Here is a 14,352-nt window from a genome sequence, read left to right as displayed (position 1 = left end):
GTGAAAGGTGAGTTGCAGAAGTGGTGTAACAACGTACTGCAACAGTTGTAACAGTAGTAAGGGCGACGGAGTGGTTATTGATGTAAAGATATCACGGCAGGTTCATATCAGGAACCTGAGATATCCCATAAGGTACTTGTGTATGGATTTGAGTATCAAAATTCGTGTACACGAATGTGCAACTCAGTTGATGAGATATACGTTAACGATATTTTGAAGTTGTGAAGTCCTGAGGGTTGTTGTGGTCGAATAAACACTACAGATTGGTTGAGATACTAGATCAGTAAGTGACATGTGTGATTATATCCGACTCTGGTTTAACCCATGTGACAATTACTGGGGGCACGTCCGGGAGAAAGTGTAGCATGCCATTTACTGTCGCATGGGTGTGATATAGAACCCGAGAGTCGTTTTTTTTTTCTTTCTAGTAGGGGGAACAGTAACTTGGCTTCACTTTGAAAAAAAAAAAAACCAGGACAAAACAACGAATAAAGTATCAAAATGGATGTAACCAAGCTCGCGGAAACTGGTGAGAAGTTAGGATTTAGTGGATCTGAATTAAGAGCGTTTGTCAAAGAACAACAAGACATAGCGAGAGACGAGCGAGCAGAACAATTAGAAATAAAACGAGCTGAAAAGGCAACTGCCGAGTTAAGGTTGAAAATTGTAGAAACTCAAGAAAATGCAAATGCATCCACTTCCACCCCGGAAGTGAACAGGCCGAAGGCTAGGACCCCCAAGCTGCCACCATTCTACGCAGAGAAAGACGATCTAGATGCATATTTACAACGCTATGAAAGGTATGCGCGGAGCCAAGAGTGGCCCCAAGAAGAGTGGGCTATAAATCTGAGCGCGTTGTTAACTGGTAGTGCGCTGGAAGTGTATGCACGATTGTCGGCGGCAGATGCAGACAACTATAAGGTGCTCAAAGCCGCGCTATTAAAGCGATTCCAGTTAACCGCAGAGTCTTTCCGTCAAAAATTCCTCACTTGTAGACCAGAAAATGGTGAGTCAGGGCATCAATACGCTACCCGCCTTGAAAGTTACTTAGAGAGATGGATTGAATTATCAGGGACTGCCTTCACGTTTGATGGGCTGAAAGATCTACTCCTTCGGGGACAATTTGTAGAAGGCTGCCCACGAGAACTAGCTTTATTTGTGAAAGAACGGCAGCCATGCACGCTAGATGAAGCTACTTCTATTGCTGAACAGTATCTGGAGGCGAGGGGCGGTACCTTCAAGCCTTCCCCTGCTCCGCGAGCTAACGCTCCTAGAATGCTACCTGGAGAGACGAAGAGGGCTCCAGGTAAGACAAATGCTAACGCGCGATCACCGTTTCCCCCTCAGACGCAGAACCAGCGACAGTGCTTTTTGTGTGGTAGGCCAGGTCACCTCGCTAGAGACTGTCCAAAGCCGGGAAACACTCAATCCCCACCAACATGTTTTGTGTGTAAGAAACCGGGACATTATGCAAGGGACTGTAGATTAAATCCCAAGAATGTCGCAGGGATGGTCGCCCATGGTATGTGGTCTGAGATGCCCCGTGAAGAATCTAACTCCTTTCCGGGTGAGTATTACTCTTCACCCCCCTTCAACCCCAACGACAACTTACAGGGAATGATGAGCGGAGACCCTACTGTAAGTAACGCCGTCATCCCTCCAGAGGTAAGTTCCTCAAATAGAGTAGAAGCTTCATGCATGGTAGTAAAACTCCCACCGAGCGCTCCGCAAGCATGTTGTATGGGCCCATGTGGCGACCGGGTGCAATTGCCATGTGGACATTCACTGCCCATGTTGAGTGCGGCGTGTAGTGAAAACGTCGTGAGAAAGATGCCGGTGGTGATTGGTGCCGTGGGAGGTAAACAAGCCACAGTTTTGCGGGACAGTGGGTGCAGCAGTGCAGTGATAAGAGAGGATCTCGTTGATAAGTCTCAGCTGACAGGTGAGGAAAATACGTGTGTTCTGATAGATGGCACAGTAAGGAAGCTACCTATAGCTATGATCAATGTTGACACACCATATTTCACTGGCAGTATCGAAGCTTTATGCATGAAGACACCATTGTATGATTTGATCCTAGGCAATCTGGAAGGTGTACGAGCACCAGGCGATCCGGACCAAAACTGGACCTTGTCTATCAACCCGGCTGGAGCCGTGGAAACTAGAGGTCAGAAGAAACAGTTGGGTAAGCCATTCCGTCCGCTGAAGGTACCTGCACCCCTCGAGGAAACTGCCACACCAGCATTGTTGAAACGAGCCCAAGCAGATGATGACAGTCTTCGAAAGCTCAGGGAATTAGGGAAATCACAAATAGAAAAGGTGAGTGACCACTGTGCAGTATCATCTTTCTTCTATGAAAATGGCATCCTGTACAGAAAATTTCATTCACCCAAAGTCGAGTCAGATACTCTTTTCACACAAGTCGTAGTCCCAAAGCCCTATCGTGCCCAAGTCATGAGAGCGGCTCATGAAACCCTGCTTGGAGGACACCAAGGCGCAAAGAAGACCCTAGACAAAATACTCTCGAACTTCTTCTGGCCAGGAATTACTGGAGATGTTTCGCGATATTGTAGGTCATGCGATGTTTGTCAACGCACACTTCACAAGGGTAGGGTTCCAAAAGCCCCTCTAGGAAGAATGCCCCTCATTGAAGTACCCTTTGAGCGCATTGCTGTCGATATCGTGGGCCCAATACACCCGATGACTGAGCGCAAGAATAGGTATATACTCACCATCATTGACTATGCGACGCGATACCCCGAGGCCATTCCACTGCCTAGCATAGAAACAGAAAGAGTTGCTGAGGCCCTTGTCAGTGTTTTCACTAGAGTAGGGATTCCTAAAGAGATGCTAACAGATCAGGGTTCGCAGTTTACCTCTGAGGTAATGAAGCAGGTAAGTAATCTCCTGTCTGTAAGGCAAATTACCACTTCACCCTACCATCCCGCCGCAAACGGCCTAGTGGAGCGGTTTAATGGAACCCTGAAACAGATGCTCAAGCGTATGTGTTCAGAACGACCCGTTGACTGGGATAGATATGTTGAGCCACTCCTCTTTGCCATTAGAGAATCACCTCAGGATAGCTTAGGCTTCTCTCCCTTTGAACTCTTATATGGTAGGAAGGTGAGGGGCCCAATGACCATCCTTCGAGAACTCTGGACGGGGAACATAGAGACAGGTGAGACCAAAACAACATGCCAATACATGTTCGACCTGCGAAACAGACTCGAAGAGACATGTCATGCAGCCCGAGATCAACTTCAAAGGTCAGCATCTAGGTATAAACGCTACTACGACAGAAAGTCTCGACAGAGACAGCTGGAAGTGGGGGACTTAGTCCTCCTTCTTCTCCCCACGGACAGGAACAAGTTGCTCCTCCAGTGGAAGGGTCCGTTTGCGGTAACAGCCAAGGTGAGTGACACAGACTATCGAATAGATGTAAAGGGCAAGTCAAAAGTGTTCCATATCAACCTGCTCAAGAAGTATAACGAGAGAGAAAGTTCCCTTCTCATTTCAGATCCCTCAGCTGACGTAGCGTGCACAGCGGTTCTTGAACCAGATGACAACGAGATGACCAGCCCCAACCTCCTTCCGGAGATGTCAAACTCATCCCTACTCCAACCCTACCCAATGGAGGCCAAAGAATCACTGGGTGATGTGGACGTAAACAACGACCTGACCCCGAGTCAACAAGCACAGGTAGGTGAACTCATGGGAAAGTATGAGGATATTTTCACTGATATTCCTGGCCATACCTCCCTTGGTGAACATGGCATCGAACTCACCGTAAAGGAGATCCCAAGATCAAAACCCTATCCAATTCCCCATGCCCTAAGAGAGACGGTTCAAGAAGAGGTGAGGACAATGCTGTCACTAGGGGTTATTGAACGTTCAAATAGTCCGACCGCCTCGCCTATTGTTTTGGTGAAAAAACCAGACGGAAGCAACCGCTTCTGTGTGGATTTCCGACGACTTAACAAGGTGACTAAGTTCGACTCAGAGCCAATACCAGATCAAGAAGAGCTGTTCACTAGGCTAGCATCCGACAAATTCTTCACCAAAATCGACCTTAGCAAAGGTTACTGGCAGGTCCCAATGTCTGAGAAATCTAAAGAGCTAACAGCATTCATAACACCTGATGGTTTGTATCATTTTAAGGTAATGCCGTTCGGCCTAGTGAACGCGCCGGCCACCTTCAGCCGGCTGATGAGAACCCTTCTCAGTGGACTGAAGGGAGTTGTCAACTACATTGATGACATCCTTGTACATTCGGACACATGGGAACAGCACCTCGACACCCTGGGCCTACTGTTCCAGAGGCTGAGGGACGCGAACCTCACCGCAAGGCCAAGTAAGTGTTCAGTAGGTCATTCTCAGGTCGAGTTCCTCGGTCACGTGGTTGGACTCGGCCAGGTCTCACCTCGACCAGGAAAGGTGGAGTCGATCATGAAGGTAAGTCGACCAGAGACCAAGAAACAACTCAGATCTTTGTTGGGAATGACGAACTACTACCGTAAGTTCATCCCGAATTATGCAGCCATCGCGGCACCCCTCACAGACAAAACAAAAAAGGCGGAACCAAACAAACTGGAATGGGGGGTCCCTCAGGAGGTTGCGTTCAACACTCTCAAAAACAAACTTGACAATGCACCTATCCTCCACCTGCCTGACCTAAGCCTTCCGTTTGTGTTGAGAACAGACGCCTCAGAGATCGGTGTGGGCGCGGTCCTACTCCAAGCCCACGGGGATACGAAGTTCCCAGTAGTCTACATTAGCAGGAAACTCCTACCAAGGGAGAGAAACTATTCGACCATCGAGCGCGAATGTCTAGCGATTGTGTGGGCCGTTAGAAAACTTGAACCATATCTCTACGGCAAGGAGTTCGTGCTAGAAACTGATCATCACCCTCTCACGTACATGCAAAGTGCAAAGGTGATCAATGGACGAATCATGCGATGGGCGCTTGCCCTACAACCATATAGGTTTAAGATGGAGGCGATCAAGGGTACCGACAATGTCGGAGCAGATCTCATGAGCCGCATGTAGTCAGTGAAAAGAAAACAAAAAGTGGAAGTGTAAATACATTTCTTGAAGGGGGAGTAAAATGTCACAGGAGAAATGTATTTGGTTTTTTGTTTCTATTTTATTAGAATATATACCAGTGAATAGAGTAGGAACAGTTGCCATTGCTGGTGTAGTATAAGTGCGTTGAAATGTGATGAAGCGCGATTTGTGTTGTAACAAAATGACGAGTGTGTTTTTTTTATAACCCACTGCAGAAAGCTGTGTGGGGAATGCGATGAGACAAAAGCGATGCGACAAAAGGGTGGAATTTCCACAGGTGCCAGATTCCGCGGGCGAGCCGTCCAGGGTTTCTATGTAGGACATTGTGTAGTTTTGTACATGATAGGGTAAGAATATTTTAAGTGTGTGACAGACTGAGCAGGGATGTGGTCGAAGGAGGAGTCGTAGCAGAACCTCGCCAGTTATTAATCCTTTTAAGCCAGTCTGGACCACTTGAAGCCAGGGTTCTTTTTCCTCTCCACGGAGAAGAATACTATCCATACAATCAGCAATGGCAACTGGGTTTCGGGACTTCGCCCCAAAGTCGGCAATGCCATTCCAGATGCGGTGAAGGTTGCTGTCAACTACGATACCGGCCAGTGGAAAACCAGTTCACTGGATGTGCTGAACGTTGGCAAAATTACGCTCTTCAATCCGCCTGTCGACACTTCTGTATGCTTTTTCGCGTCCAGCAACATTGGTGATGTACACTGACAATGGAACACTGGATATTTCATGTACGGTACTAGGAACAGTGGCCAAACAAGTTAACTGGTGATGTTATGCGCCCGATTATATTTGAGTTGGCTCATCACGTTGCAATTTGGAGAGGAGTGAGATGTTCATTAGTGCCTATGATACACGTCAACAATATATTTTTTTTCATCATATATGGTGCGACCGTGAGGTGTTCTTTTTTTTGTGTGCGTGCATGACTGACAAGATAAAGGGATAAGAAGCCCGAATGATTATTAGCTCAGCAAGAGCTTGTTGAGTTTATGTCCCTTTCACGTGCACGCCTTCCTATGGCGAACTGTGAGTGATGTACCTGGAAGTTTGTTTGAGGAACCGTGTATAGTGAGCTCGAGCATTTGATGCTCCATTGTGATGCTCTTTTCGTAGCATTTGGAGAAGGTTGAGTGAATATATATATATTTTTGTTGTTCGATAACATAGATAACTTAGAAGTTAAACACTTAATGATATATCAGTAGGAGGATATTTAGTCGCTTCATGTGTACCACTAGGACCATATACGTGGGGGTGGTATATAGATGTTAATGGAGTAACGATTACCGGCCGTGTGTATAGTTACAATTATAATTTCTACCCCCCCCCCTCTTTTTTGAGGAAGTGTTACAAGTGTTATCGAATCGTGTAAAACATGAGTATACTAGCCTATGTTAGTTAGCTAGGTCCCATACTCGCCCTAAGTGAAAGGTGAGTTGCAGAAGTGGTGTAACAACGTACTGCAACAGTTGTAACAGTAGTAAGGGCGACGGAGTGGTTATTGATGTAAAGATATCACGGCAGGTTCATATCAGGAACCTGAGATATCCCATAAGGTACTTGTGTATGGATTTGAGTATCAAAATTCGTGTACACGAATGTGCAACTCAGTTGATGAGATATACGTTAACGATATTTTGAAGTTGTGAAGTCCTGAGGGTTGTTGTGGTCGAATAAACACTACAGATTGGTTGAGATACTAGATCAGTAAGTGACATGTGTGATTATATCCGACTCTGGTTTAACCCATGTGACAAATGGGTAAACTATAATTTTGCCTTTATTTTATATATTGGCATTTTTCAAAACTTTTACACATTTTCAAGGATATTTGGACCATGGAATGTTCCAGGAAATTTATTAAAACTAGAAAATTTGACTGATTATCATTTTGAGCTATCTTACATGAAAGGAGGTAGTGTCCCACCATGTTATAATCTAATGATAGCAATGAAAACTTCAGGAAATTTCATGAAGATTAAATTTTCTAAAGTACTGTATAATATTTCATGAACAACGTGATTGCTATGTGATCTAAGTATATTAAAGCTTCTTAAGAAGAAGAAGAAAAGAAAAACATGTTTACTGATAAACAATATGATCTGTTTAATAGTAATGTCTCATGTGTGTAAATGAGTTTGTATGTGTGCGTGTGAGTGTATATAATATGTCAGCGTTTCAATGCACCTGTGTATGTGTAATGCACTGATCAATACATGTATTATATCATTGTGTGTGTTCATGTTTATGATAATCTTTTTTATGATGCTGATGTGATAAATGGCAAAGGCATGTAGAATAATATTTTAATACACTTGGGTATATTGAATCTTCATAACTATGTGTGTGCGTATGTGTGTGTGCATGTGAGGGTGTGTGTGTGTGTGTGTGTGTGTGTACAATAAGATTCTCCCACATGCACGCGGACACACACACAAACAAACGTACTGAATTGTTTTCTTTTTTTTTTGCCTTGAATGATTAGTCATTTGATTAATAACATGTCTTTGAACAGAATATAATTCATTTGCTTGACCTCTGACGGTCAGTCAGTGCTCTCTCTCATATGGTCTCGAACCACTTTGCTCTTGTCTTCCTTTGCATAGCCAGCATCAGGAAAAGCTGAAACATGAGATATAATGCAACTATTAAACCAAAACTTCACTTTTTTTTTCTAGGTATATGGCTAAAAGCAGTGCTTTACAAATATGCATATGTATAGAAACACTATGGGAACTATAGGCCCTACTGCGAATAGCAGCCCCATACGCATAACTGCGGCCAGCAGCCCCATACGCATAGCGTCATGGGGCTGTGAACTGTAGCATACAGGATCATGACGGATGTTTTATCGCGGACAAATATCAACTTAAAATCGGGAAAAAATCTTCAATTTGAAGACTTATTAATAAATTTGAAGTATTGATAACAGAGTTCGTGCAAGGTTTGCTTCTGCAAATAGTTTCTTTCTGTTCAAATTGATGACTAAATGTGACTCGGTCGAGAGGAGACTGGGAGAGCTACACTGAATTGACGGCCAGCGCATGCACACACAGACATCTATATCCAGTCAATGGATACGAAATTTGTGCGCAGTGATGTGTGCGCCTGCGCTGACCGTCAATTCAGCGTAGCTCTCCAAGATTCCTCTCGACCTAGTCATATTAAGTCATCAATTTGAACAGAAAAATGACTATTTGTAGAACCAAACCTTGCACGAACCCTGTTGTCAATACTTCAACCTTACTTGTAACTCTTCAAATTGAAGAATTTTTGTTCGATTTAAGGTTGACATTTGTCCGCTATACTATTCTGTCATGATCCTAAATGCTACAATCCGAAGCCCCATTACCATATGTGTATTGGGCTGCTGGTCGCAGTTTATAAAATATGGATTTTCGCAAAAACTGCAGGATATTTCGAGGAGAACTTTTTACAGTATATTTAGGATGTACAAAACATCACATTTCCGCATTCAGAAAGTAGTGCCAGTGTTGCTGGAACGAAACTCATTTTCTAAGCCTCTTTTTCAGCTTCACCCCATGGCCTAGAGGCATCCGAAGTTGACTGTATATGTGACCGTGCACCACAAAACGAACAAAAAGTCGCACACAATGATCTTGTGTGAGGACTAATTGTAGGTGAAAAGGGTCAACCTAGCCGATGTTGACTTTTTCATATTTTCTGAAAGAGCAAGTCCTCTTCTATATTATGCTAAATTTTGGGATCATAAGATGGGCAGGAAAGTGTGCTTTTAGCCATTTTTCTGGAACATTTTTTTTTTTTGGCAGAATAGTGTGATTAAGTGTGTCTTTAGAGTCCCATTTTCATTTCCTAAAAACCTTGTACACACTCTTCACTTTCAAGTCCTATAACTTTTGAAGAGATATAGACACTGTTATGAAAGTTGGCATTAATTAAGGACAAAATGTGTTAATAAGGCAGGATCAATTTCAATTTAATCTGATAATATCTTCATTGTTGTTACTCCGGTGGCTTACATCTTCCTTTTGTTTGTTTGTTTTTTGTCCCATTCATTGCACAGCGAGCACGGCTTGGTAAAGATTAAACCCTTAAATAGACACTGTACTTTAGAGCCTATTTTCTCAGTTCACACTTTTCCTGAGTGTGTGCCTTCCTTCCAATATTTAGATAGGTTAGGAAAGTCAAATTGGTTTGAGTTATACATCATTTTAAAACTAAAAAAGTTTGCTCTTTCAGAATATGCTCTTAACTAAAACTTCATATCTGGCGACTTTTTGTTTGTTTTGTGGTGCAGGGTCACATGTGATCCTATAACTAGACATAATTATGGGATATTGCGGCTACTCCATGACCTTTCATCCCAGGCAGAACTGCCTCTGAGTAGTTGTCTTGGGCCGTGGGTTCGGGGGTGCCCGATGGGAAATTGTCCTGGTGAATTGGCCTGGAGAGTAAGAAGTTTGATATCCGGAGGTAGTTGTAGGCTATCAAGATTGGTGGGAGAAATCTATAGGGAGTAATCACGCGGTTGATGTTTATGTGGTGGGTAATTGCCCTGGGGAAATTGTCCTGGTGGTATTTATCCGGGGGGGGGGGGGGTGTTTTGTCGGGGGAGGGGGAAATAGTTGCCCTATGGGGAATAGCCCTGGAGGTAAGTTGTTCGGGGCTATCCCTGGGATTGCCCTGCATGGAGGGTAATTCAACTGGGAAAGTTGAAGATTGCAGTGGTAATTGAGTATATGAATATAAGAACGACCCAAGTCCAATTTTTGGCCAAATTCAGTTTGACATGGGAAATTGTAGCTCATGCATGGACTCATCTTGTGTATAAATGATAAATCCTAATTACCCCCGGTAGTGAATGAAATAAATGAGTTAAATCTTATATGAATGTAAGAATGAAGGACTTGGGTCATTCTTACATTCATATTATAGCGCCCTCTCTCGTCCTTCTCTCATCTCTATAGCAGAATATCATGTATATGAATCAAAGAACGACCCAAGTCCATATGAATCAAAGAACGACCCAAGTCCATCACACAAAATGGCCTCTCCACAATTAATGTTAATGTTAATTGTAATAATAATATATGTTCTAATTTGTATATGCAATGTTGCCTTCCCATCACAGTTAAATAAAATATTATTGGACAAACAAAAAAGATATGAAGTTTTTTTTGGTTTACTCGAAATGGTCTTCCGTGGACTCGGGTCGTTCTTATATTCATATACTCAATTCCCAAGGGCAGTATTACTTATCGGGTAGTAGTTGTTAAACCAGGGTTACTAATGCGGGTAGTAGTTATCCCGATTGTAGTGCAACCTTCGTCATTTGTCGGTGTTAGACAATTTGTTGTCACGGAAACAGTATTTGTAGAAAAAAAAATAAGTATATATATATTCCCAGTGTTTTGCTCACTCCACTGGTCAGGTTTCTGCATTGAGATTTTGGTAAGGATAATCAAATCACCAGTTTTGCTGGATGAGCTAACACCATCAGGTCAGGGTGCATCTTTTGCATTCGATTTAGCAAGCATGTTTATGCTTTGGTTCTTTCCTTATTTCTTTTAACCCGTTCCATACGGGAACCTGGTGGCCTGTTGTATTAAGTCTATGGGGATTTCAGAAGTTAGTATGGAGTGGGTTAACATAGTTATTGTTTTGCAAGCGTCATTACATTTCATAATTTCGTATTCATTTGAGAGATTTTGGCAACATTTTCTTTCAATGTGCTTATTGAAAAATAAGCATATTATATTATAAATAAGCATATTGAAAAATAAGCACAATATAGTAAAATATGCTTATTCGTCAGAAGATGCAGTCAGTACATAAAGTTTATTTACTGCATTGACCTGTCTACAAGTAAGAACAGATTTTACCTCGATCAATACAACTGTATGCTCAAATGATAACTGTCTTATTGTTGTTTACCTACACTGCTAGGTCAAACTTGAATGTTGAAGCTTCGATAATTTCTTTTCCTTTTTTTTCGGTAGGTCAGAGTGATTGACAAGTGCCCAGGGTTTTGTATTTTTTTCCTAGTTGGTGCATCTGAGCTCCACTTATTCTTTTTTTCTTTTTGTGCACCTCGAACATACACGTATTCGTGTTTCAATTCTCAGTTGTTATTTTCACATAAACCCTGTGAAGTGTTTGAGTAAAAACTGGCTATTTTGAACGGCCATTATACACTCAACCTTCGTTTGCGCCACTTGGTGCAATGCTGTTCTTATTTTCTTTTATTTCTTCTTCATGATTGTCGTATATACAGTCTTGACATGAAGTTATCTGAATTATACAATTTGTAAACATTAGACTCTATATTAAAAAAAAAAATGATAATGAATGACTTGGATCTTTTTTACTAAATATCTACCGTTATCTTAAAGTGAATCTGAAGATGTATTTATCATTTCCTGAAACTCAGAAGGCCTAACCAATAGGCCTTATGCCAATAGTTATAATGAGCAGGTCTGGTTTAAATTTGACGCGCCATGGAGGCGAGTTCCCATTATGCTACCAATTACCAAGTTAGCGATGTTTGATGCAATGTCGGCCTAACACACCCATACACCGAGGTGTCTTGCGATTGTTGTTTTGCGGTGATTTAGCATCTCTTCAGTTTATAGGTTCTATGTGGCTGTGTGTGTCCGGTGCATTATGTAAGACCCCTCCCCCCCCCCAAAAAAAAAAAAAAAAAAAAAAAGGTATTGTATCCACTAGCTCGCTAAAGTCTATGAATGTTATGCGAAGCTTGCCAACATTTGGCCTTATGTAAGTAGGAAAGTAATGACCTCACTAAATTATGCATATTGGACCTAATCCGCCACGTCGTTTGACGTTATAATGCTAAAGATTATAAAGATTTTGTATTTTTCCTGCGACATAGCATGGTGTCAAGTTTCCATTGTTCTTTACATACCTTGTCAAGCTTGAGCATGCGTGTTTTTGTCTGTTTTTTTTAAATCTTGCTTTTGAGTGCAATGCACTGATAATTGCCCAACTGTCGCTGTGCAACATTGCTTTCATACTGTGAATCTCACGAGATTCTTAAGTTCAATAAATGAATGCATATTTTCACACGCGCCATAACAGTCACCTGTTGTTTGTGTCGGTTTCGTACAGAGTTGACAGCCACTCGCTGTGGAATGTGTTTTTCACACGAGATAAATGCATGTACGTTGACAAGTTTCCTTTAGTCTTTCTTTTTTTCTTGTTAGTTTCTTTTCCCCTTACCTTCCGTCATTTTGTTTCGTTTTCTTCTTCGTCCTTTTCCCATTTTCTCATTTTCCTTCTGTATTTCTGTATGGGTGATGTCAGGCTTTGATCTACAAAACACTGCTGATTTCGCTTTTCAAGGATAATTTATGCATATGTATACCGTTCATAAAACTTTTGTATTATTTTATTAGACAAAGTAGGGCAACATACTTAATTTACGTAATCAACTCAATCTCCGGAAGAGATGCACGGCCCGGTGACAGCAACAGTTTAGCTCGGCTCTGTAATTGTTTTGTACATGTTATACCTGATAATGATGTCGAGGCGGATATGTTCTTTCATTCCAACAGTTGAGTTTCGTTATTTGCTTCCTTTCTTTCATCATTCTTTCATTATTTCATTCAAACCTGGTTAAATGAAACATCACCTTCTTCGCTATTTACCATTGATGGCTTCACACTTTTTGACAAAAAACAGGGCAGGTAAAAAAGGCGGCGGAGTTGGGCTTTACGTCACACAGAATTTGAATTATGAACTCTTAGACGAATTCAGTTTAATGTCTGAAGTTATTGAGAGTATTTTCATTGAAATTAGGGTTCCAAATAGAAAAAGTATTGTTGTCGGTGAAATATACAGACCTCCAAATACAAGCCCCACTGAATTTATTGAATCTTTATCCGTACTTTTAGCTGATAAATATTTGGAGAATAAAAGTTGTTTCATCATGGGTGCCTTCAATTTCAACCTTTTAGATTGTCATACCAACTCCGCATGCCAAGATTTCCTCAATGTGATGTTATCCGAGTCCTTTTCACCTCTTATAAAGAAGCCCACTCGAATTTCAGATGTCACAGCAACTCTAATTGACAACATCTTTGTTAATAGTTCTCTTTCCAATATCACGTTTGGTGTAATAGTGTCTGATGTATCCGATCATTTTCCGATTTTCGCTGTCCTGCCCAATGTTAACATAAGTAATGCCTCTTTTTATTCGCCCAATTCTGGTTTTCGAGAAATGTCAGAAACTAATCTTAATAGACTTAAGGAGAGACTAGGATCCGTTAATTGGTCAATTGTTAATAACCAAAGTGATGCAAATTTAGCTTTTGAACACTTTTCACAAATATTATCATCCGCATTCAATTCCATTATACCCGTTAAGCCATTTACTCGTTCAAACCGTAAAAAGGTTCCAAAGAAACCATGGATTACGAAATCTCTCCTGAGGTCTATTAACCGTAAAAATGCTCTTTTCTGCAAATACCGAAGTGATCCTAACAGTCGAACTCGGTCTCGGTATGTGCATTATCGCAACGTTCTTACATCATCCATACGTTTAGCCAAACGAATGTATTTTTCAAAGCAATTCATCAAGCATAAAAATGACATCAAGAGTACGTGGAAGGTGATAAATAAAGCGCTGAACATTAAAAATAACATCGAACCACCTAGGCATATTATCAATAATGATAAGTACATTGAAGATGAAGCTGATGTGGCAGAAGTATTCAATGAATACTTTGTAAGCATAGGACCTAATCTTGCCGGCAGTATTCCGCATTCAAATACTGATTTTTATTACTTTCTAAAAGACCAGAATCAGCAGTCTCTTTTTTTTGAACCTGTCATTGAAGAAGAAATCAAAGATATCGTGCAAAACTTGAACACTAAGAAAAGCTCTGGATGTGATGGAATCACCAATTTTCTCCTTAAAAACATCATTAATGAAATAGTTATACCATTAACAAACATTTTTAATTTATCGTTATCCACTGGCATAGTTCCACAAAAAATGAAAATAGCTAAAGTAGTACCAATTTTTAAAAAAGGACAAAAAGAATCTGTGACAAATTATCGCCCTATATCTTTGTTAACTTCATTTTCAAAACTTCTTGAAAGGTTGGTATATACGCGCACACACAAATTTCTCGAAAAGTGTGAAGTTTTTTGTAACTCCCAGTTTGGTTTTAGGAAAAACCACAGTACGACCCATGCCTTACTCACTTTTATCCATAAAGTTGCTCATGCTATAGATGATGTTTCCCACAATAGTGGAGTTTTTCTTGATTTTTC

The 14,352-nt window shown here is 41.4% G+C and overlaps 1 protein-coding gene across 1 annotated transcript; it reads left to right on the top strand.

Annotated features, from left to right (window-relative positions):
* The first annotated feature begins 501 nt into the window (after window positions 1-501).
* Window positions 502-5,046, top strand: LOC139728999 (uncharacterized). The gene has a single exon (XM_071639926.1). It carries the CDS (start codon window positions 502-504, stop codon window positions 5,044-5,046), a length of 4,545 nt encoding a protein of 1,514 aa, XP_071496027.1.
* Window positions 5,047-14,352: the final 9,306 nt, after the last annotated feature.

Source organism: Diadema antillarum, unplaced genomic scaffold (genome assembly GCF_040938485.1).
Source record: "Diadema antillarum isolate AM-2024a unplaced genomic scaffold, OU_Dant_1.0 seq00000212_RagTag, whole genome shotgun sequence".
NCBI lineage: Eukaryota > Metazoa > Echinodermata > Echinoidea > Diadematoida > Diadematidae > Diadema > Diadema antillarum.
The sequence above is the reverse complement of the archived record's forward strand: the minus strand, read 5'-3'. Positions and strand labels throughout refer to the sequence as shown.